Below are 26692 nucleotides of genomic sequence, written 5' to 3'. Positions count from 1 at the left end.
TCATCGAAGCGTCAAAAGTGCACAGTAGGTTCTTATTCAATAACATCGGTAAAGGGTAAGGGCTGGTAAGGGAACGTTTTGGCCCACAAGATCTGCATAATTTAGGAATAGAAAACTGTGGGGGATGTCTTCAAGAATGTTCATGTTTATGAGAACACTTATACATCCACACACACACACACACACGCACACGCACACACACACACACACACACACACACACACACACACACACACACTGTTTCACAAGTGTTTCACTTTACTTGTTTGCAGTAAATTATCATGCTTCCATTTGTGTGCCATTACTGATTTTCAGTAATCTATTCATATAATTGTCATTAATATTTTGCCAATGGAATCTATTACAACTGATAATTAAGTCTGACCAGAGACTTTTCTCTGGCTTTACCGTTTTATAGTTGTGAGAATATGCATGTTTAGAACTTATGACACCACCGAATACATAAGTCAGGACAATATGTTTTAAAAGGTTGATTACAGATGTTTTCATTCATGTTTTTTCTAATATTTGAATATTAGCAAACATTTGGCCCAAGCTGTTTGACATCGGAGATGCACATATTAAATGGTCTATGGTAAACAAAGTAAATCAACTTGGTCCTCGGACCTGATCAAACTAATAACTTCATTTGAAGTCCTACAAATCAGCCTTTTTCACTTAATTTAGCCATGTTTGGATATTTTACCATGTTAAAAGGCCGCACATTGCAAGTGTAAGAAAGAAAAAGAAAAAGTCATTTTAAGATGTCTTGTAAAAGAACATATAAAGAAATATATTGCTGGGTCCAGCCAAGTACCTCCAAATCCCTGTTTCAACGATTAACCATAATCCTTATTACTACCAAGCATGAACTTCATTTATAGTCACAAGTGGAATTAATACCATGTTGATTCTCGAGGATGCTTTTGCAATAAACATTTTGTCAAAATATTTGATTTTTCTATGATCCATATGGCATTTGTGACTAAACGTGAAGACCACAGACATAGTGACAGATCTATCTACAGAGGTTAAGGAACATTTGTCTAAAACACATACTCATGATATAGTCGTTATCGTACAATCCTCTCGGATTTTGGCGGGGATTGCTTGTGAATATGGAAAGGGTTTTGTCAGGTGGACAATTGACTTGTTTTTGTATGTGACGAGTGCCACCGGTGGGGCAGGATACGCTCATATCACACCTTTCCTTTTCGCGAACGCCTGGCATTATCACAATTTGATACTACTGATTCATAAACTCATGATATGGTCGGAATCATATCATCGACTTAATATAGAATATAGAAAATGTTTTGTTGCTTTTATTCCAATACTTCACAGTTTTCGGCAACGTCAAATTTGATCATTCTCCTCCTTTTGTTCCCCGGCCGCGTCATACAAAAAGACGTTCTTAACGATTGTACTTGTTGTTACCCTGTCTGTCGCTCGGCATTAAGGTGCTAAAACAAGGACTGGTCCGCTCGGAGTCAGTATACTGTGTCTGAGTGGGGTATTCATATTAAACTGCGGCATGGTATCTCAGTGGGCTAGCACTATAAGTCGGCATCAGTCTGGACTAGTACAAGCAGCCACACACACACAGACACGTGCATGCACGTCGCTATATAAGTGCAATAATCTTGGTCGAATCATGATATTAGGTGTTGGCGCATTTGTCCTGCAAGCGGAATCATATGATGCATCATATCAACGCATATCGCATAAAACACGGAATATAATTTACCTGTTTATTTCACAATAAGCACGAACATTAAGAATGTGAACATTTGAACTAATGTCTCATGAAAGGAATATCTCCACCATACAACCTGCAGGCCGAGTCTCTGATTCAGCATTAAGACACCCACAGAGAGAGACACTTGATCTACAATTTCGTATTCGTGTGTCTCTGTAATCTCTGTTACTTCATTCTTGTTCTCATGGTTGTCCAGTTCTAGAGGTCTTTCCCCAGTTTCTCTATCTCCTCTAGAACCCTATCCATCTCGGCACTGTCCTGGAGGGAGTTGGTAATGATGATGCGGAAGAAGTTGACAAATCCCTTCACTGAAAGAGGCGTGTAACCGATCATCATGCTCCCATTTTCCATCATCCGCTGTTTGATTTTGGGCGCCACCTGGTGGAAACAAGAGACTACATATAATATCGGTTTCAGAGCCTGTATGTATGTATGTATATAATCTATTCAGTAATTTGCAGGGAATAGCAGAATGTGTTTACTGAATGTGTTTTATGGACAGGTATCCAGAATTTATAGATTCAGCGTCATGTAACCTCAATACAAACGGATTAAGCTGTCTATGATCTCCCGACGATGTGTCGACACAGGTTAAAGTGAGCTGTTTGCACTACCTTAACCAGCATAAAAATGTCACGACTATCAATATTATGTAGCCATTTCGATATAAGGTCAGAAGCACAGTTTCGCACAAAGGTGGGTAGTCTGTATTCCTACTAGTCTGTCTTACAGACCCTGATACAAATATATATCAAATACAGCCCATGCAAGCCTATAATGTTTGGCCAGTCTAGATCACTGCAGTATCAGGAAGAGAGTCACTGGGCTCCTTTTTATTATATTTTTATTAAGATAACTGAACAACTGTTTTTTTATGTACGATATGTTCATTTCAGAGACTAGATTTTAGTCTATATTCCTACCTAAGGACATGCTTGACGTGTTTCTCTCAAATTATGATCGTGTTGAATTCATTATGTACTTTAGTAAATGCAATAGTTCAGCTACTCTGGTGGGCGTCAAGTGTTCGATTGTAACTTCTCATGACGATGATACACCACTTACCTTCCCAACCTTCTGCCACCATTCCGGAGTTTCCTCCTGACCGCGCAGACTGGGCGGGATGTACCAGAACCCAACGTTGGTGCACTCGAACTGAAGCGACAACAACCAAAGCGATGACAATGTATATCAACATCGTGCAATCTCCGCCCTGAAGGCTATGACACTGGTATTTAACACTAAATAATCCTTTATTCCATATGACTCGGATTATTAGAATTTCTTTCAAGAATCTGAGAGAGTAGGTTTAACAGCATTTGAACAGCATTTCGATTATATCAGGGAGTTTCAGATTAATGTTGGAGAAAAGCCAACAGTAAACCAGATGTCATACATGCATCCCTTTATTGAAACCAACGATCACGGTTGTTGTGCCGACAAACCAAGGATGAGGTCAAATCTGACATTGTGTATTTATAGACAAACCTCGGGCATGATAAGTCTAAATCCTTCTGTTTCTCTGAGTCGTTGGGCAAGATACCTGTTTAAAACGAAAGTCACAAATTTATATCTAATATAAAACAAACACTTGTGTCTTTTTTTATGAGTTTCTAGTTTTATTTCTTCTAATAGAAAAATACATTTATATAGTTCTTTATCCAAGCAACGATGTGTGCCATGGCTGGGGTAGAAAATCCTAGTATTTCTGCGAAAACCTGGTGTCATCACTACTTGACAGTGATTCATAAAACATGCTTATGATAAAGCCGGAATCGTACAATGGGCTCTGGATTACTTTAAAGAAAGGTTTGTGTCGCTATTATTTGATATCATTAAATATATGAACACCATCCCTTGCATCATCCAAAGATATGGGCAACGTTTCGAAGATCATGAATTGATCGTCCCAAACATTATCACAAGGTGACACAGTTCACTGCATCACCACAAGGCGTTGACACCATACTGGCACCGTCATCATAATATATGGACATCATCACCTGACATTATCACAAGTCAACGGCTTTATCAGTGAACCGACCCAGGCATCAACACAACGTATGGCCTTTCCTGGTCTCCTTACTAAATACCAAGGCTGTCCCATGCATCCAATGCCACAAGGTATGTAGATCGCCTTTGTCAACATCATAAGGTATGCAAACCTTCCCCTGCATCACTACAAGGTATAGATGTTATTCCCTGCCATACTCACAAGGTATGTAAACCGATTATAGCATCATCACATTGTATGGATGCTGTACCCTGTCATAATCACAAGGTATGTAAATCGAACGTAGCAGCATTACAAGGTATGGATACTGTTCCCTTCCATAATCACAAGGTATGTAAACCGATCGTAGCATCATCACATTGTATGGATGGTGTTCCCTGCCACAATCACAAGGTATGTAAATCGAACGCAGCTTCATTACAAGGTATGGATACTGTTCCCTGCCATAATCACAAGGTATGTAAACCGATCGTTGCATCATAACATTGTATGGATGCTGTTCCCTGCCACAATCACAAGGTATGTAAATCGAACGTAGCATCATTACAAGGTATGGATGCTGTTCCCTGCCATAATCACAATAGTATGTAAACCGATCGTAGCATCATCACATTGTATGGATGCTGTTCCCTGCCACAATCACAAGGTATGTACATCGAACGTAGCATCATTACAAGGTATGGATGCTGTTCCATGCCATAATCACAGGTATGTAACCCGAACGTCAGCATCATCACATGGTATGGACACTGACATGGAATCCCTTATGTAACTAGGCTTTGCACACGCACATTTAAGTTAATTGAAACCATGAACGTTGTACTTTGCATTTACTAAACGACTGAAGTACATACCTAGAGTTATCAAAAGCCCGGATTACCCTGTCCGCCATGCCTTTATCGCCCATCGCCTTCCATGCCAGCCAAAGCTTCATCGCGTCTACCTTACGCCCGCATTGAATGGTCTTATCACCTATGATGAGAAATACACAGGGCTATAGAAAATGTATACTAGTATGGACAAAGCAATAGGCGTCAGTAATACGCTTATATATTGTTGATATGCATGTAAAGGCCATACAATGTTCTGTTCCAATACTTCATACAAACAGTAAATTGGATAAAAAAATTCATTTCATAAGTATCAAAGTGATTGTCAGACTTTCTTGATATTCAGATGTTACTGTAATCTGTCGTTTACGATATAGCAAATTAAATCTTGATCGTAAAATATTCTGTTCACATTAGAACGAAGCATAGACAACATTGTGTATCATTTTGAATGTGTGTAAGTATAATCACATTTATATCGGTTAGTAGTATGGTCATCTGTACCATGTAATTTTTAATGATAACGTACCAATATCAAATGTAGGGTCGTAATTCTTGTCCTGCTGGAAGAGGTATTCAGCGTTACCTCGATTGCACTTCTCAAGTAGACCCTGTGGGTGGATAAAGGAAACATGTCTCACCACTTTAAAGACCCCATGTTAAGTATTACTGAACAGTCACTTTTAAAAAATCAGAACACTGACAAGAAAGTTCACTTCAATTGTCATTTGACATACATGAATGCCTTTCTACAATGTTACATATAATACTCTTCTATGACATTAAAACGGCAGTGCTAGGAGCTAATCGTACGTACATCGTCCAATTGAGTGAGTGAGTGAGTATGGTTTTACGCCGCTTTTAGCAATATTCCAGCAATATCACGGCGGGGGACACCAGAAATGGGCTTCACACATTGTACCCATGTCGGGAATCGAACCCGGGTCTTCGGCGTGACGAGCGAACGCTTTAAGCACTAGGCTACCCGACCGCCCCCGTCCAAATGAAGTGACAAATAAATTTACAAAATAAATCTCATGGATTTGAATTTGATTGGTAATAAAAATTTGATATAAGCTGGTATATTTTGACTGCACTGTTTACCTTTTCCTGGACCACGAGCACAGAACACTGGAGCTGTATACCACTCATTTTGTGAAAGTTCCATGCAACAGAATGTGATCTGAAATGTACAGTTATCGATGTCATTGAATGTGTCTTCGTGGAAGGTATTGTTTTCTTCTCCTTCCTGTTTCATTTAAGCCGTACACGTGAGAAACTCTCAGTTTGTTAAGAAGAATCGTCGAGCCCCGAAAGCTCTTTCATGAGCCGATAGTGACCACATTATATCTTACTAAAAATATATCCCTTCTTTTAGACTGTGACAAAATAATCTTCTGTTGGAAATATTTGAACCTTAAACCAGGACCGTATGTAGTCTGTATTTTTACAGTGGGAGTCGCCCTCGTGTGATATTTTCTCTGCCGATGATGCACCTTTGCAAGTTGATCTTTATTGTAATAGGTTCTATGTAATTTCTTTGGGTCCTAAACACATACAATGTATGTTTCAATCGCTAGCAGATGGAGATTGTGGCAAAAATAGAGCCGTGAACAAAGATATTTGTATTACCTCTTCAAAGCATTATACTGGCATGACCATCGTTAAAGGTGGCATGTAACACAACTTTATGAACATTATTTCAAATATTTGACAATATTCAATGGCACATTTCACACCACTCTGTAATGTCTCGCAGTAGGCAAGGGTGAATATATATCAAGGATGTCCGACAATCACATGTTTGAGTGTCAAAACAAAGCGGAAAATCCGTCAATTTATAATACAATACGAGTTCAAGAGTGTGTGTGTGTGTGTGTGTGTGTGTGTGTGTGTGTGTGTGTGTGTGTGTCACATCATACTGACTCCGCGCCGTCTATCCCTTAGTGTTAACATATCAAACCTGAGTACCATAATAATGAGTGCGAATAATGACTTTTGTGATTGTGTGCAATCAACACATTTCGATGTTAACACAATCTGTAGACTGTTCCTATAGTTGAATTTATACAGTCTGTAGCGTGGTTGCATGAAACACCAATCATCCACGCCCTCCTCCGGGTTTTTTTCACAAAAAGTTCATTAACCACCCATGCAGTGAGCAATAAAATGTTTGTTAGTATTATAACGGTCCGAATAACATAAAGTAAACAGTTTGATGGTTGTCTCAGCACCAGGGTAAACTGGTATCTCAGAGTAACGTGTCAAACGGACAAAGTAATGGAGGGGCGTCCACTATTTCGAATTTGAGATTACAGCGGTCACCCACGTGTACTTCAATCTGAGTAATAAGCAGGTTAGACCGCCGACAATGTACCTCACCTTTCAACTCCTGCCATCAGATGCTTGTACTGTTCAGTGAGCAGCACCCCGCCTCCCCATGCGCCCTAGGTTCAGATAAACACCAAGTTTAAAGTGATACTCGTGATTCATGATGCAAGTTGATATATTAACCACAGTAAGATAATATAACTGTTAAAAATATTAAACAGGTGATCATTTGAAAGACTAATACTAACTGGTATAAATGATTTCCGGGACCTGTTGGTTTTCAGAATCGGTATGGGTAATCGGCTGCCAGAAGGTAAATTTGATATTCCAAATGAAGTATATGACTGCTGTCGTTGTATCTTACGCGCCCTTTTGACAATTTGCGGCTGATAAAAAATTGCTATTGAAATTTGATACATGAAATTTTGCTTGCTGTATATTTACAACTTTATGTATTTTAGATTTTTTTGTCTGTATTTAGGTAGAGACCATCTGGTTGCCTAAGACATGGAATCAAGCAGAGCGAGACTGTGAGTAGAGACTGTGTTGCAAAACGAACATATATCTGAAGTGTTTCTCTTTACTCGAAGATAGCAGAATCACTGCACTTGCACGCAGCGGACGTAATTTAATCATATCGTTTTTAGATTCAACAAAATCCGTAAATGATAATCCAATTCCTCTTTTCACATGATTGTCTGGTCATGACGCGATTGTTTACAGGCAGCTGTGAGGCTTTAGGCAACAAACAAACATTTATATGCAAAGGCTTACCCTTTTCGCGAACACATTGTGTCATTTCTGTGTACTTGTGTGATTTTCACTACGGTTTTTGCCAAATACGCCAAATAGATTCTGTGTCGGCAGATAATCGAGACTGGTAGTTCTCTGGTCTTGGCAATAGATATTTTTTACGATTAATGATACGAAATAATGATAGGTAAATTATAGGTTCTCATTTCCGAAAAAGAATTTATATTTTTCGGGTTGTGCACTGAATTAAGAGTGTCTACACTAACATGATCAAACACTTGCTGTCAACGAGGCCGACAACTTGTGCTGACTCAAATGTAGCTGGTAATTGCTCGGGGAAGATTTTACAAAGCGTTAACGATTCCAAAGAATCGCAGTTCTACCAATATGGCCAAACAAGAGCAACAGCTTCATACGTCAACGTGCATCCAGACGCCATGCTTTTCACAAACATCAGCTATTGCGGGTAGATCGTCATAAGCACCGAGCACTGTGGTCCCTGAAGTCGCCATCACAAACAGAGGAATACTTCCCTGGAATAAAAGTGGATGGACGTAAATGCACATGCCTATATTGTAGAGCTACATGAAGCAATTACAACGATGGAGGCCGACATTTAACCGTAAAAGCATGACCAGCCTTATAGCTAGCTATATGCATGTATCAACACAGAAGGGAGCTATCAGATTATGACGGAAGCCGTTATATTTAAGAGGGTCACTCCGGTAGCACTCTTCTAGCGGATAGATCAAGTAGTTTATTAGGCTTTAAGAAAGTCGTGTTGATCATATTGTTTCAATATTTTCGAACGAATGTTTGGCATTTTAAATAGTGCATAAAGATTGCATTCACAGCAAACACATATCTGATGAAACATTTATTCACAACAAATTGAGCACTTTAACATAAATGTAAGTATTTGGTATAATTTCGTATTTCAGGTAAGCTGGATGTCAAAATGCTGTCTTAGGATGGTTGTTATGATGGATGTATAATCATGTATTAATACATTCTTGTATCTCAAGGGTATGTTGTAATGTCACTAACCTCTTCCTCTACAGCCTTGATTTTGTTTTCAAGGTCATCAACTCTCATTTTACCCTTTTCGTCTGTCTCCACTGAGACAAGACTGTCTGTCCCAAAGCCTAGAAAGCTGGCCGATTTCTGTAGTGAGTAATGGGCCTACAAAAAGGAAAGGACATTCCATTTCAGGAATTTGTTCAGCTATATATGGGGGGCACAGGTGGATCAGTCGTCTCAGGCGCCGTGATTCGCTGTGCAGAGCTGCGTCCCTTAAACACGCCAGAAACCTATGATTGTGGGTTCGAATCCCGGTTCGCCCCGATTATGTTTCAAGGTTTGTCAGCACCATACCCATGCTCGTGGGTTTCACCGAAGTGGTAAACGTCTGAGACCTGCATAACATTAAGCTTACCCGCCGTGATATAACTGGAATGCTGTTAAAAGCGGCATTAAACCCAACTCACTCACTCACTCTGCTATATAATGTTAAGAACGTATCACTAGAGAGAAAAACATAAGTATCTTGTATTCATAGATACTAAACTCTCCCTCTCTATCCGTTATATTAATATCAGTCATTGCTATTGACTTTGATCATCCTAAGGGGAAATGCAAGAGAAAAGTAGTGATTGTGAAAATGGTATCAGCAAGTCAATATAAAATATTTCGACAATGCTGGGGAAAACAAATATTAATTATGTGGTACAAATACTTGATTACCTTGACCTTGGTCATAACTTACCTCGTTGGACGTGAAGATTTTCATCTTCGGCACACCCGTCATCCCTTTCGTCTTCACTTCTGGACAACGTTTGTATCGTGCAAGATGATTGGCTAATATATTTGAATATGATCCTCCTATAAATGGAAAATAAGAATGATATAATTGTTGCGGTATGCCTAATGTGATGATACTTGTTTATTGTCATCTGCATGATCAACTCACCCGGACACATCACCCCGTCGCCATTTGGATATCCAATTATTCCACATATTTTCTGCATGAGGTATTTCTCCATTACAACGAACACCGGGCACACTTCGTATGTGTGTCTGTAAATAAAACGGGAACATATAATATCCTGGTCTAAAATTTAAAGTTACTGTAAACCCTCAACTACCATTACGGTATTAAATTATGTTAAAGACATGTAGATGACATTCCCAAATTTGGCGCATCAATTACAACAATTATGTCTGATACGATTGCTTATTTTGAATTGTATCATGTGTTCGATGTTTTATTCCGATGATAAATTGACTTGCCTCTGCATGTTGGGCAGGAAATTCTCACATCTGTCGCGAACACCTGACATCATCACTATGTGATAGTGGTTCATGATTTAGGCGGAATCTGACAAGTTTGCAGAAATATCTTGTTTTATCGCTTTTATCAATTAAAATATATTTGCGGTTACGTTATTACTTAAGACTATTTTTTTACGTGGGAAAGTGAGTGAGTGCCTGAGTTTGGTTTTACGCCGCTTTTAGCAATATTTCAGCAATATCACTGCTGGGGACACGAGAAATGGACTTCACACATTGTACGCAAGTCGGGAATCAAACCCGGGTCTTCGGCGTGACGTGCGAAGGCTTTAACCACTAGGCTACCCGACCGCCCCACGTGGGAAAGTTGTAATTGTACTATGGGTGATCTTATCAAAAGTTCAGCACATTAGTTGTCAGTGTTAACCAATTATACACCATCTGCATATCCCACACATTCATGCGTGTCAATGTTTCTGTCCTGATTTATTGCGCCTAAGAAGGCTTTCGTGTCAATCTTTTAATGGTTTAAGTTTCCCATACTGATAGTATATAAGGTGGTTTTACAACATTTGTAAAGTTTCTTTGCTAAACAAATAATTAATATAATATTCCATATGTAGGGTGCACTTGGCCAAACTGTGAATCTTTATGGTAAAATAGAAGGTGTTATTGAGTGAATGTTGTTTAAGGCTGTAGCAAACAATGTCGCAATGTCTTTATTGCGGCGGTCATTAAATCCCCGAGCCCAGAAGCTGTGTCTGTTAGAGATGCTATTACACGCAATCATGTAAAACTATCCGCTCCCTTTTTAACATATCAATCGGACCATACAAAAAGCCTAATGCCCTACCCTGCATATGAATCATCGCGGGTGGGATGGGGTTGGGGTTGGGGGGGGGGGGGGGTATCATAGGAATCGGATGTGCGTGAGTGTGCGAGTTTGCTTTAACGCCGTTTGGAACAGCATTACAGTTATAGTATCACACCGTGTCAGCTTGATGTGAGAAGAAAACGAGAAGTGATGGATGCGGCGCCCAAGACGGCTTGACCACGTGCCAGTGCCTAAACGTTAAGTAGAATAGAAATACCTTTGACCATTGCATCTATAATCGAGTATATTTTAAGGAAACCCAGCCGCCATATGCATATTATTTGCACAAACCCCGGAACGTCCTGAATGGAATGTCTGTGTATGTCTGACATGACATTATGTTACCGGTCTACATTCTAAACGATGACTCACCGCCATTCAATGTGACACGATACATGTTTATTGTTAAAAAGGCACGGAGACATACTCAAGATTGGCAGTGTTAACCATTACAATCCTAGGTATACCGATGCCCTGATATCGTTTTGAGATTTATAATAAACGGTGATAAACACATAAACAGCCAGGGGTCCGGAATGAGCGAACCACATCCCCCAAGAATTAAGGAATGCCAGATATGGAGGTGGCGATTATATGTAAAGCCAAATGTCGATTATTATACATTAACACAAACTGGGAATAGACGTGTGAATTCTATAATTCTATACGTTTCCTTTAAAAATATTTCAATTTGATTTATGTACAGCTTCGAGACTGCTTATTCTCTGGGATTGACGTCTGATATTCACGAACCACTATAATTAGTGATAATGCCAGGGGTGAGCGTATCCTGCGCAACCGGAGGCAATCGTCGCAAACACATGCAAATCCAAGTCAAGTGTTCGCCTGAACAATCACGGTATCAAGTCATAATTGCACTGGAAATCAATCTGGTCTCTGATGCGTCAAATTTGGAAATGTCCTCCACATGTCTACCATAAAACAAATTGAAGGCCTCACTAAGGCTTTGAATGGTGTAACCGAGTACTTTTACATCAACATTTTTATCTCGTGCATGAATACTTGACCTTAGGATATGTAACGTATTTGGTTATAAGATAAGTAGTGGTCGGTTCATAGAGTCAGCATAATGTGTCGTAGTGGGGTATCCATGTTAAACTGCAGCATATGGTGCCTCAGTGGGCCAGCATTATAAAACCTGCAGTCTTGACCAGTTCAAGCAGTCATACACACATGGGCATGCACGTCACTACATAAATGCAATAGTTTTGAAATATGAGTTTAATATGAGTATATGTCGTTGAAAAGGTAGCCAGCATTGTAAGTGCCTTCCACAACCTTCACCTGAGACTCACATGTTTGTGTTGAGGGCATCAGTCATCCAAGCCCCGGCAAGACTGTAAGGGTCCACGCCGCTGTACAGCTGGTTGTAGAATCGAGGGTTGGCTACAGTCAGGGGATAAATTACTCTTGCAGTACCATACATAATTACTCTTGCAGTACCATACATAATTACTCTTGCAGTACCATACATAATTACTCTTGCAGTACCATACATAATTACTCTTGTAGTACCACACATAATAACTCTTGTAGTACCACACATAATTACTCTTGCAGTACCATACATAATTACTCTTGTAGTACCACACATAATAACTCTTGTAGTACCACACATAATTACTCTTGCAGTACCACACATAATTATACGTGCAGTACCAAACATAATTACTCTTGCAGTACCACACGTAATAACTCTTGTAGTACCACACATAATTACTCTTGTAGTACCACACATAATTACTCTTGCAGTACCACACATAATAACTCTAGCAGTACCATGCATAATTATTCCTGCAGTACCACACATAATTACTCTTGTAGTACCACACATAATTACTCTTGCAGTATCACACATAATTACTCTTGCAGTACCATACATAATTACTCTTGCAGTATCACACATAATTACTCTTGCAGTACCACACATAATAACTCTTGCAGTACCATACATAATTATTCCTGCAGTACCACACATAGTTACTCTTGCAGTACCATACATAATTACTCTTGCAGTACCACACATAATTACTCTTGCAGTACCACACATAATAACTCTTGCAGTACCATACATAATTATTCCTGCAGTACCACACATAGTTACTCTTGCAGTACCATACATAATTATACTTGTAGTACCACACATTATTACTCTTGTAGTACCACACATAATTACTCTTGTAGTACCACACATAGTTACTCTTGTAGTACCACACACAATTACTCTTGTAGTACCACACATAATTACTCTTGTAGTACCACACATAATTACTCTTGTAGTACCACACATAATTACTCTTGTAGTACCACACATAATTACTCTTGTAGTACCACACATAATTACTCTTGTAGTACCACACATAATTACTCTTTTAGTACCACAAATAGTTACTCTTGTAGTACCACACATAATTACTCTTGTAGTACCATACATAGTTACTCTTGTAGTACCACACATAATTACTCTTGTAGTACCACACATAATTACTCTTGTAGTACCACACACAATTACTCTTGTAGTACCACACATAATTACTCTTGTAGTACCACACACAATTACTCTTGTAGTACCACACATAGTTACTATTGTAGTACGACACATAATTACTCTTGTAGTACCACACATAATTACACTTGTAGTACCACACATAGTTACTCTTGTAGTACCATACATAGTTACTCTTGTAGTACGACACATAATAACTCTTGTAGTACCACACATAATTACTCTTGTAGTACCACACATAGTTACTCTTGTAGTACCACACATAATAACTCTTGCAGTACCATACATAATTATTCCTGCAGTACCACACATAATTACTCTTGTAGTACCACACATAATTACTCTTGCAGTACAATACATAATTATTCCTGCAGTACCACACATAGTTATTCTTGCAGTACCATACATAATTATACTTGTAGTACCACACATAATTACTCTTGTAGTACCACACATAATTATACTTGTAGTACCACACATAATTACTCTTGTAGTACCACACATAATTACTCTTGTAGTACCATACATAATTACTCTTGCAGTACCACACATAATTATACTTGTAGTACCACACATAGTTACTCTTGTAGTGCCACACACAATTACTCTTGTAGTACCACACATAATTACTCTTGTAGTACCACACATAGTTACTCTTGTAGTACCACACATAGTTACTCTTGTAGTACCACACATAGTTACTCTTGTAGTACCACACATAATTACTCTTGTAGTACCACACATAATTACTCTTGTAGTACCACACATAGTTACTCTTGTAGTACCACACATAATAACTCTTGCAGTACCATACATAATTATTCCTGCAGTACCACACATAATTACTCTTGCAGTACCACACATAATAACTCTTGCAGTACCATACATAATTATTCCTGCAGTACCACACATAGTTACTCTTGCACTACCATACATAATTATACTTGTAGTACCACACATAATTACTCTTGTAGTACCACACATAGTTACTCTTGTAGTACCTCACATAATTACTCTTGTAGTACCACACATAGTTACTCTTGTAGTAGCACACATAGTTACTCTTGTAGTACCATACATAATTACTCTTGAAGTACAACACATAATTACTCTTGTAGTACAACACATAATTACTCTTGTAGTACCACACATAGTTACTCTTGCAGTACCACACATAGTTACTCTTGTAGTACCATACATAATTACTCTTGAAGTACAACACATAATTACTCTTGTAGTACAACACATAATTACTCTTGTAGTGCCACACATAATTACTCTTGTAGTACCACACGCAATTTCTCTTGTAGTACCACACATAGAAATACTAATTTAATAATTAACGTTAATGAATCTAGGATATATGAATCAAATTGCAAAATATTCATTCATAAATGTTGATATCAGAAATAATATTCATAGAAAGCATTCATGTAGCATTCTAACTTGCAAATGACAATAAGACAGACAAATAGGCGGCCGCAGCGCTTACTACGTATACAAGACTAGGAAACCGGATATGGACAAATGGTCAATAAACAAATATATAAAAATATTAAATAAAAAATATGAAAATAATGCTTCACACAGAACACGTAGTAATAAAATATCATTACTAACAGGAAAACATTGAAGGTAGATGTGACGGTTAGAAGAGAGAAGATACCTTCCCTGTTGTGTGGAGCTGGAGAAAGTTTTGCAAATATCACGACAGACACATTATCCGGAGGGAAATAAAAACTTGATGTATCGTGTGTTTTCAAATGTCACAGAACAGCACAGGTGTCTTTATACAGGAAATTCCGTGATTCAGACAGGAAGCAACTTTAACTTTTTCTAACATGTAACATTACGAAGCTTTCTTTTAATATTATTCTTAAATATCTCATAACAAATACCATAAAATGTAGATGGCGTTAATCACTGACATTTAACACCCACATCTCCCTATTCACCTCATACTAAACTTCATGTATGAACATTATGTGTTGTTTGCCAACATAACACCTGAATCCATTTTTAAACAGGAAAAGTAACGTGTTTATTAATCAATTTTAACCGAAAGGAAAAATTGATAAAATCATCTTCACAGTTGTGTCTAATGCCAGCAATACAGAGGCCGAATGAATGATATAATGTCAAGCATGATTAACCGAATGCGTACATCGCAATTATCTATGATTCCTGCGAATGGATACGTACCTGTTTTCACACTGTATTTGACAACTCGGCGACAATGGTCAAGAAGCTCCTGCGTTGGTTCAGGGTCTCGCCCAATTGGGAGTTGCATCAGCTCCTAAAAATGAGAAATGATTAATAAAGCTGTGAAGAGCCGGTTGAGTAAGATTGGTTTAACGCCGCTTTGAACAGTATTCCAGTTATATCACGGCGTGTCAGCTTCATTTGGGAGGAGAGTCCGAAGTGATGGGGGTCTCAGACTTTTACCCTTTGGTGAAACGCAAGAGCACGTATGGCGTAGACAAACCTAAAATCATAATCGGAGCGAACCGGGATTCGAAACTACAATTATAGGTTTCTGGTGTGTTCAAGGAACGCACCTCTGCACAGCGAATCGCGGCGCCTTAGACGACTTTGCCACCCGTGCCCCCGTTTTATATATGTTATGGATGGGAGATGATAAGAACAATGGGGTGTGCTGCAAACTTCCCTCATCCGCAGTTTTATTTTAGGTCAGCAATAGTCAAAAGTGGCAGATGCTTAGACTGTAAACACGAAAGCGTCGTTATTTGCCGGATATAGTTTTTGCACGAACATGTTTCTGGTGTGCTCAAGGGACGCAACTCTGCACAGTGAATTGCAGCGCCTTACACTACTCGGTTGCACGTGTCCCCGCTATAGTGTCATCGGAATTCGACACTTTCGCATTAACGAAATTCACACATCCTAACAATGCATTAATTATGTGATATCAGTTGCATGATCGAACCATGAAATAATTTCCCATTTTGTCATCCTCTATTGGTCAACTAGTGTAAAATATAACCACTTTAAATGATGATTTGTTCTCTTCGAGGGAGTTCTGGAGACCATGAACACCGTGTTCCTGAATGATGTCTTAAATATGCAGGATAGGCTTACCAAGCAATAATATTCGCACGAACGGCTACACAGGATGTTCTTCTTTTATTTTCATTTTCATATTCATATCAGAGGCATTAGGTCTTACTCCCATGTAATCAACGCCAGTGCAAACGGTGCACATATGTATCCCTGGGGACTTCTACTACAGTTGATAAATAGTGAATCCCACAACTCTGAGTGTACTTATTCTTTTTGTGTATTGTGATTGTACCACCACCACCCCGCCCACATCCTTCCATTGTGTTTTGCATTGTCGGCATTTCGGTCTGCTCCAGTGGGAATGATCCCCATGTGCTTCAGACATTCAGCTGGTCCGGATTGCCACACGTGTTCCCCTGACCCACTGTGTCCCTGGCTGCCTGACTGATTGACTGCCCACCGCGCCAAATGCCTTGTTATGTTTGTGCAAGGTTTCTCTTGACACGTGGGATCTAAGACACGTGATTTACAATCTGAAGATAAACACTCTTTATAGTCCGTTCGGTGAAATAAGGTTCCCTTGTTGGAAAAGCTGTAGGGCATATTTCAGAGAGCATGCATCCCTGATAGAGGTCTTTCTGTCTGCGACGGTAACTGAACTATGCATGCTTTCGTAGTCTGTCTTACAGACCCTGATACAAATATACCAAATACAGCCCAGGCAAATCGATAATGTTTGGCAAGTCTAGATTTCTGCAGTATCTGAATATGAAGAGAGTCTCGGGGTTCTTTTTATATTTTTTTTTATTAAGATAATTTAATAACCATTTTTTTCTGAACGATATGTTCATTTCAGAGACTAGATGTTAGTTTAATGCTTTGGGAACAGTCATCAGTACTAAAACAGTACGATTTTACAACGTTGTGGTCAGGTTGTGGAATGGTACCTAACATACGTTTTCACAACGTTATTATTACGTCGCTGTGTAACGTTATTTCACATCGTAATAACGTTGTGAGAACGTTGGGCATCGGACATCACACAACGTTTTTTGTAATAACACATATATACTACCTGTGCCTACATATGAGTTACTACACTTTAGAAATACAGAAACAGTGAAACTACCGCATCAGATTGGCTGTATAAATGACAGAGGTACCAGGGATTATATTGTGTCTGGCAATAGTTTGTATAAGGCACGTTTTAACACAGATGTAAAGTTCATTAATTTGCATTTATACTCTAGGATTTGCCGAACAGCCATCCTAACCTGGCTTGGATATATGGAGGAAATATAACGTAATGAGCATACCTGCATGTGGCAATAGCTCCATTCGACCTTTTACCCAACATGCATCACCAATTGTATTTCATCATGGCTGCAACAGCTAAAATACATACCAGTTTTTAATGTCTTGCTGTTTGATGACAATAGCACCGCTAGGTCTGGCTACAATGACGGTGATAGCTATTCTGCACTTTTCGCGATCATTCTTATTAGACTGACATTTAGTCCCAGAAATAAGCTATCTCGAAAACTCTACGCACAAAAATCCAAATTGAGCCCAAAAAAATACCTAATTTCAGAGCTAATGCCTAGGGTTGAGGCAGGCAAGACTTGCCAAATCTTTCTAGACTTGACTTGGACTCCTTGTTTAATTCATTCCCCATTAATAGGCCCTTTTCATGATTGCTGCTTTAAATGTCAGTGTATATCTGCATGTACATATCTGAACTTTGATTCAGTGGGATATATCTGTTATGTTTTCTAGTTGTGGTTTCTTCTCAGATGTAGGACCGCCTCCGTGGTCTATAGGTAGAGCGTCCGCCCGGAGAGCGGAAGGTCCTGGGTTCGATCCCCGGCCGCGTCATACCAAAAGACGTAAAAAGATGGTATTTGTTGTTACCCTGTCTGGCGCTCGGCATAAAGGGGCTCAAACAAGGACTGGTCGGCTCAGAGTCAGTATACTGTGTCTGGGTGAGTATTCATGTTAAACTGCGGCATGGTATCTCAGTGTGCTAGCACTATAAATCGGCATCAGTCCGGACTAGTACAAGCAGCCACACACACAAATGCATGCACGTCGCTATAAAAATGCAATAACCTTGGACGCGACGTTAAACCCAATTTCACCTCACATCTCAGATGTAAGACAAGTTCAGTATGTTGTACAAGTAAACGTCTTTGACCACCTGGTTGCGAGGCGAATTAATATTGCCCCACACGACCATTCATCATAAACACCCACCCAATGTTAAATGCTCAGTCTGTTACACTAACGGTTAACATAGGAACACTGTCGCCACGTTAGGATTCTTTTAATGTCCTAGAGCTCATCTGACATACAACAATCGCAGAAATCCTCAATCAGTCTATAGTACGTAGTCTACGGTGGTAATTTACAAGTGTATGCAGGACGCCTTGAAACCTGCCTCCAAACTTCAGAATAATGCTGAGTGTTCATTCGGCTTTTAACTTGATACACCGACACAGGACGCAAGTAATTATACCTTACGTAATCGGTCTGTTCCTGTCCTTATCACACTAAGATTGGCGGTTACAGCAGTCAGACTGTCTCACTACAAAGACACGTTAGCTCCACACATGTTGTCAATAAAAACAAAGTGGCCTGGAGACCGGAAACGGTGTTTTTCTCTAAGGACATTAGCATGCGACAGAGGATTGGAGGCATTTCCACAACTATTTCCTTCATTTTGGTGTTTAGATCATGTTCGAAAGGCGTGTTTTAGTTGGAACGTTTTCATTTTTTCAATGTTCTTCATTCGACTCTATAAATATCGTTACTGGTATCATTGGGAAACAGGACGGAGGTTTCGCGCGAGTGGGGTGTTAGGCCTTGTATGATCGGAATATTATATAACATATCCTGATACAAACGAAAGATGGCTGCTTGTGGCTGGTCCTGATGAATGTGAATAGTCTGCAGGTCACTGGTACAAGATGATTTTTTCGTAAAAGGAATATTGTGATAAGTCGGTTTTCAAATTGAAAACAGTCATAAGTTCTTAGCACATGAGGGGCGGTCGGGTAGGCTAAAGGTCAAAGCGTTCGCTCGTCACGCCGAAGACCCGGGTTCGATTCCCGACATGGGTTCAATGTGTGAAGCCCATTTCTGGTGTCCCCCGCCGTGATATTGCTGGAATATTGCTAAAAGCGGCGTAAAACCATACTCACTCACTCACTCACTCACTCTTAGCACATGAACACACTACCGCCAACACATATACGAGTCGTCCGAACGCAGCCCAGAATGACGTGTTTGGTCCTACTCCCCAGGTGCAATGACTTTTAGGTGACATGCACGGCGCAACTGATATTTTTGCAAATGACGCCTTGCTGGTGCGTCTGGTTGAAATATGGTCTGTGCTTTCAAATGTTGCGCCCAGGTTATTCTCGTTCGTGAAGAATGAGTCGACAACCCACTTTCCCGCCTGGAATATTTAAGTAATTATCTGTTCAATTACATACTGTATTCGAACAGGCTGCATCGCTACATTATATAACGGACGTTAACCTAGACACTATATTTAACTGACATGACATAGCTGACCATTAACTATTGATACCATATATATTTGATGAATCTATAGGTTGCTGAATTCAAGCTATGACATACATATACTGTCTGATTGTTAGAAAGTTCCTTACCTTGTAGAAAGCGAATACAAGACGTTTTTTATGGATAGCAACTTCTTTTATTTATTGTCACAACTTTTCAGAGCTACTTTTTGAATGATCCGATGAAGGAGCAAGAAGTAGGTTTGAAACGTCGTGACAAAGAATAAAAGAAGTTGCTATCAATAAAAAGTGATGTATTCATGTTCTCTCAACTTCTAAATGCCTATCAAAGACTTGCAGAAAGCATTATTTCTAATGTATAAGTGCGTCTTGTAAAGAAGTCGAATGTGACCGGTTGTTACTAGCAAGAACAGCCATCGATTTCGTCGGGGTTCGATCACACAACAGGCCAGTTACTGTCTCGGCGCATAACAAAGAGCGATAAGCCCTTTCCATATCCAATAGAAATCTCTGCATAAAGCAGAGTCGATTGTATGATTCCGACTACATGTGTATGAGTGTGTGTCTTTGAATCAGTGTCAAGTAGTGATGATACCAGGTCTTCGCGAAAGGTTTGATCCCCCACTCACTAGGTATAAGGGGGCGGTGGGGTAGCCTAGTGGTTAAAGCGTTCGCTCGTCACGCCGAAGACCCGGGTTCGATTCCCGACATGGGTACAATGTGTGAAGCCAATTTCTGGTGTCCCCCGCCGTGATATTGGTGGAATATTGCTAAAAGCGGCGTAAAACCATACTCGCTCACCTACTCACTAGGTATAAGATATGACGATTACTAGGCCTGACTTATGGGCTAGATTGCTCTTACCTGAAGTTTAGCAGGTTGCTGGAAGTCGATTACTTTATCGCCATCGATGCCATCTCTGAGGACATCATTCACAATGATTTCTTGCACTTTGGATAAAAAATCTTTTATCTCAGGATCGGAGTAAGGGTTGACTGAAAGAAGGAGAACAGGAAGGTGAAGATGGCATGCTTATCTGTGCACTACATGTTTACATTGTATACTTTGAATTCTTTTGACAAGGCACATGCACCCTACCTGAAGCTTATACTACTGTAAACTTTTAATTTTTGTTGTTGTATATATTGACGATTAACAGGATGTCGATTTTGTGGAGTGGATGTTACTTCTCACTTTTGAATGAGAATGGAGTTGAGGGAATGAGTTAGATGGGTAAAGTGCTCTTTTGATCAGTACTTCAGTTCACACGGTGATGGCAGACCGAGCTACGTAATCGGACCGAACCTGAGATTTATATACTTGGAAGATTAGAATAATTCAATATTGTACGATAATTCTAAGATATTATCATGTTCTATGCAAGCATGTTGAGTCCGCGTAATAGCGAGATGACGCTTGAAATAATTTGCTGAATATAGCCATGACATATTTGAGCTGTGAGCATGGTAAGAGTCCTTTCTTCCTTCTTTTCGGTGAGATTCGGTGACGTCACATAGAGATAAGATAAACGTGCAAAAGACGTCTGCCATTGTTAAGTATCAAATACAAGGTCACGGGAAGGTCTATTACTCTTATATAGTAGTAATGGCAACCTTATTAGGCAATACTTTCGAGTCACACAATCGTATGGAAACGGAAGTGGGCACTCCAACAAAGATTGCACTGAACATCGACATTGCTTATCGGAACACCCAGACCTGGAAATACTTCATCACTGGCAGATCCAGGGATGGGACGAGGTCGCGAAACTGTCCAATGAACAACCGCCTTGCATCCTCTCCCAGCTCGCTTCTCGGTTTATGGCTGTGTCTACTCGCACGATATCGTGTACATAAAGAGTACATATTCCTCAATGTACACGATATCGTGTAAATAACAGACAATTTATCACAATATGCGCGATATCGTGTAAATAGCAGACAATTTATCACAATATGCACGACATCGTGTAAATAACAGAACTTTAACCATAATATGCACGATATATCGTGTAAATAATGAAACATTTACCATATATATATGTTTGCGGTTTATAGGCCTAGTATCTACACAGATCAACACATCGGCATTTGCGCAACTGTTAGAACCCACACCACTGGTTTTTAATGATACTCGTTGATAAAATCGAATATAATAAATATTAAAAGCAATCATCTACTAGTATATCTATATATATACCAAATATTAAAGAACATATCTCTCTACGGCGATACGTTCATTATTTATCAATACATTGTAAATTACGAACACAGCAAAAGCATATATACATACATATTAAAGATTAATAAGTTAAATCAAAATACTATTGTGCGAACACATTGCTACCACAAATATATTAACACATATATTTCTTATTTTGTAGGCTTTTATGCAGGAAAATGTATTGGTATTTGTAAATAAAATCCCATTTCCTTTAGAACATTTCTCTGAAGGGATGGGGATTGCATAATAACAGCTCTACAAACAACATACCATAATTCTTTGCAATAACATTACATATATCTCGAGGGTGGATAATTCCAGGTCTGCCTTTACAAACTCAAAACGTGTTCATTAACATCTAAGGCGGTGAGTAGGTGGGTTGGTTGGATTTGACGTCACTTTGAATAAATATTTCAATTATATCATGTCACGAAGAAATGACATTTTGTAGATAAAGACGATGATTACTGCAACTCCATCTACCTGACATGCTTGTAGCTGCTGTTGCCTTTAATCTCTTAAGCACAAAGGCACGGTGACCGGTGTTCTCTATCACTGCACTGACTCCACGACAAGACCGCACAAACTGACTATACATTCTGTAAAGAAACATAATACTGAACATACATGTATTTTTTGTACCGTATACATTTAGTTTCATGTTTAACATGGCCGTTCAGTCAATAACACATCTCCCGTAACAACATCACATATACCAAGGCGAGATTGCTGGACTAAGGATATAGGATACTCACCTTGATTGTCCAAACGGGCAGGTAACAATGTTATTTAACACATCATATTATCTTAGATAGGCTGTTTACTTGACATGTGTTGCTCCATGGCCAGTGACGGCAACTGATAAGTGGAACATCAGCAGATCAACAGACGACAGGGAGCGGGAGACGAGGGCCAGATGACATAGGTACGGGGATATGCCACATTCTTTGTCCTACTTATGCAATGGTTGTTCTCGTAGTCGTATTGTACAGCGGCATACTTGTATGTTGACACTCGTCACCCAAAGGCAATAATAGCCAGGAGGATTTTCCTAAACTGACATTGACCAAGCAAGTGATATACAATCGACATATGGGTGTGACACGTGAAGATTTGGGGTAGAATAGATCTTCAGCAACCCATGCTTGCCGTAAAAGGCGACTTTGCTTGTAAGAGGCGACTAAAGGGGTCGGGTGGTCAGGCTCGCTGACTTAGTTGATGCATGTCATCGATCCCAATTGCGTGGATAGATGCTCATGGTGTCAATCACCGGATTGTCTGGTCCAGAATCGATTATTTACAGACCGCCGTCATATAGCTGGAATATTGCGGCGTTAAACAACAACCAAGTCAGCGAGCCTGACCACCCGATCCCGTTTGTGGCCTCTTACGACAAGTGTAGTCGCCTTTTTACGGCAAGCATGGGTTTGTTTCGAATGTAGGTCAATGACATATGTAATATACCATATTGCATAAAAGCAGTCTACATACTGCAAACTGCAGTTTTGAAGTATAAAAGAAGAATGTGGCATATTTTAATTTTGTCACAGATCCATTTCCCCTCACACTCTGACATGACATCCTTCCGGTAAATATTTGTAACATAAACCTGTACTCTTTGCTGTCTGCATAAGTACTTTCTGAGTCACCTTTGTGAGATGAATGTGAAATGGGTTCTCTGATCATGACGCGCGTGCACCAAGCTCAATTACGAATTGAGCTTTGCAATATATGAAACAATAGGGCCTTCATAATTTCGTCCCGTTGCGTTACCGAAGCCTCAACAATTACCGTTTAACGAAGGCTCGGTTTCATTTTCCATATTTAAAAAAACAACACATTCAAGATTAATTCTATATGTATTATATTTCATAATAAGTAAAACGCCAACGCCATTGAATAACCAGTCTCGATTATCCGACGAAACAGATTCAGTTTGGTGTAAAAGGCAAAACCGTGGTGAAAATAACACGAATGGATCACTATAAAAATCAGTGATGACACAAGGTGTCGTGAAAAGGGTATGTATGTCCTACTCTACAGGTAGCAGGGGGCGGTCGGGTAGCCTAGTGGTTGCAGCGTTCGCTTGTTACGTCGAAGACCCGGGTTCGATTCCCGACATGGGTACAATGTGTGAAGCCCATTTCTGGTGTCCCCCGCCGTGATATTGCTGGAATATTGCTAAAAGCGGCGTGAAACCATAACTCACTCACTCTACCGGAAGCAGCCGCCACTCTCACGGTGAACATGCATAAGTATGCGTTTGTTGCCTGAAACCACATAGCATCAGTACTTCTGTCATGCGACGGCGGCATGTTTTGTTTGTTTGTTGTTTGACGCCGCACGAAGCAATATACAAGCCACGTGACGGCGATCTGTAAATGGTTAAAATAATCCAGTGATTGAGATCATGAGCATTGGTCTACGCAAGTGGGATACGATGACGTGCATCAACCAAGTCAGCGAGCCTGACCACACTCTTACGACAAGGGTTGCTGAAGATCAATTCTATCCAGGAATCGTCATGGGGGTTATATTTAAAATTTGAATTACATCAGCTTTGTGAAAGTGCAGTGATTCTGACGCTTATTAGTAAAGTAGGGGCGGTCGGGTAGCCTAGTGGTTAAAGCGTTCGCTCGCCACGCCGAAGACCCGGGTTCAATTCCCGACATGGGTACAATGTGTGAAGACCATTTCTGGTGTCCCCCGCCGTGATAATGATGGAATATTGCTAAAAGCGGCTTAAAACCATACTCACTCACTCACTATTAGTAAAGTAAAATGTTGAGAAATATGTTCCTTTTACAACACACACACGCACACACACACATACGCGCACACGCACACACACACACACACACACACACACACACACACACACACGCACACACACACACACACACACACACACACACACACACACACACACACACACACACGCACATATGCACAACAAACAACCCCTCCCCCGAATCGAACCTCTCCCCCAACAGCCTAGTGAGAGGTTAGTGTGTACGGTATGTTGAAACTCGAGACAGACAATGACAGCCTTTCAATTCAAGAGCGAGACTGAGAGTGTTTATGCACACCACACTGGTTGGTGAACTTCACACATTAATGCATTAAACACGGCATCAACTGCATTATAATTGAGTTAACTAAACCAAAACCTCAGCATATCGTCGATGTGTTAGAGATTTATCTCCTATGTTAGAGACTCGTTACACAACAGATGTGGTCGCGTGACCTACATCCACACGGGTTGACCTCGCAAGGCAAGCAGTTATGTTGCAAATAAAGTCGCATAAAGTCAAACGATCATATGCCCGCGAAGCTAAATAATGTGTATATGAGTCCTATATGAACGGAGAACTATTTAGGATTGCACTGTGTGGAAAAAAGTCGTGTATCGATATAAAACCACCTACCATCCTTTCAGCCATGTGGCATCCACTACCGTCCGCATGCTAATAAATGTCCAACGCTATGGATAATATCCCAAGGACAAGCTTAAGCTTTTACACAATTCACAGTCTCACACGCCTACTTACTATAACGATTAGATAAGCTATCTGTGAACCAGATTGTAAAGGAGACGAGAGTAAGCTTTATAACGTCAACTAGTGAAGCGATAACGTTTCAGAAACGTACACTGTTCACTGTAAAGATAGGCATATCATGTTTGTTTAACGCCGCGGTTATCCGCAGTTCATCAACACGCGTCGTCTCATCAATTCAAATGCTTACGTAACTATGAATCCATTATTTGGATAATCGTGTGTTTAAGACAAATTTAGAAATACATTACTACGTTTTTACAATGACATGCCTACCAAAGAAAGCCAGCAGAGAACAACCAAACTATGGACTATGTAAACGCTTTAAATAGAAATAGTCACACAAATTACAAACAAGACGCAATCCCCCAAAAGTTTGTATCGTATTGATTACAATGGAACTAAACACAGTGAGTCACGCAGAAAGCGACAAACCGAGTGCGCATGCACTCGCGATCGGATTGGTGCGGTCTTCGGTGAAATCATACAGTACATTCTACAATACATTGAAACTATACAATAAAATTATATGATGACTGGAGAACATTAGATGTTTATAAAATGATCATTCTAATGTAATCAAAGTGGCTGATAAAGGTGGAGCTGTTGTCTTGGGATTCTCCATGAAACTAAAGTGAATGAATTGTTACATGACCGGGAATTCTATCGGGAAACTAACGACCAAGAACAAGCTGTAGTACAGAAAATATTTGTGTAGCATATGCTTACCGACACCAGTGTGTTGTTCCTCATGCAGCGCCAGGTAGTATGTGACTGTAGGCTACGTGTGTTTACGTGACAGTCGCGTTCTTACCTGGAATAAGTCACTCCTGCTGAATAACGCTAGCGTGAACTTTGAGCCAGGTACAGGACAGTGATATTCCGCTTTGATTATGTATGGATGGCCTTTAAAACAGGGAAACTGGGTCAGGATAAGCAGGCGGGTTGTCTACAAACTTGTGCAAATAC

General features: G+C 39.8%; 1 protein-coding gene across 4 annotated transcripts; it reads right to left on the bottom strand.

The window, feature by feature from the left end:
• Positions 1–1737: 1737 nt before the first annotated feature.
• On the bottom strand, positions 1738–26692 carry LOC124135819 (cysteine sulfinic acid decarboxylase-like). Of its 4 annotated transcripts, none has more exons than XM_046501416.2 (16): positions 26538–26692; positions 22650–22765; positions 20808–20938; positions 15580–15673; positions 12167–12257; positions 9657–9763; positions 9453–9568; positions 8735–8869; positions 8104–8220; positions 6986–7050; positions 5708–5786; positions 5133–5214; positions 4628–4745; positions 3248–3302; positions 2825–2914; positions 1738–2137 (listed from the first exon to the last, which is right to left on the bottom strand). In XM_046501416.2, exons 2-16 carry the CDS (start codon positions 22762–22764, stop codon positions 1958–1960), a joined length of 1575 nt encoding a protein of 524 aa, XP_046357372.2. In that variant the 5' UTR covers position 22765; positions 26538–26692; the 3' UTR covers positions 1738–1957. The 4 variants fall into 4 exon arrangements, with proteins under 4 accessions (XP_046357372.2, XP_046357371.2, XP_046357373.2 ...); XM_046501415.2 differs by having other exon boundaries at positions 26453–26655; XM_046501417.2 differs by lacking the exon at positions 26538–26692 and adding an exon at positions 25595–25741.

Source organism: Haliotis rufescens, unplaced genomic scaffold (genome assembly GCF_023055435.1).
Source record: "Haliotis rufescens isolate VD_foot unplaced genomic scaffold, xgHalRufe1.0.p SCAF_4, whole genome shotgun sequence".
NCBI lineage: Eukaryota > Metazoa > Mollusca > Gastropoda > Lepetellida > Haliotidae > Haliotis > Haliotis rufescens.
The sequence above is the reverse complement of the archived record's forward strand: the minus strand, read 5'-3'. Positions and strand labels throughout refer to the sequence as shown.

Excerpts from the sequence above, each read along its gene's own strand:
- LOC124135819 (XM_046501416.2), bottom strand. The coding sequence starts at position 22,764 with ATGTATAGTCAGTTTGTGCGGTCTTGTCGTGGAGTCAGTGCAGTGATA. Across the intron at positions 15,674-20,807 it reads AGCAACCTGCTAAACTTCAG|GAGCTGATGCAACTCCCAAT; the intron begins GTAAGAGCAATC and ends TCTCATTTTTAG. Across the intron at positions 8,870-9,452 it reads AAATCTTCACGTCCAACGAG|GCCCATTACTCACTACAGAA; the intron begins GTAAGTTATGAC and ends TCCTTTTTGTAG.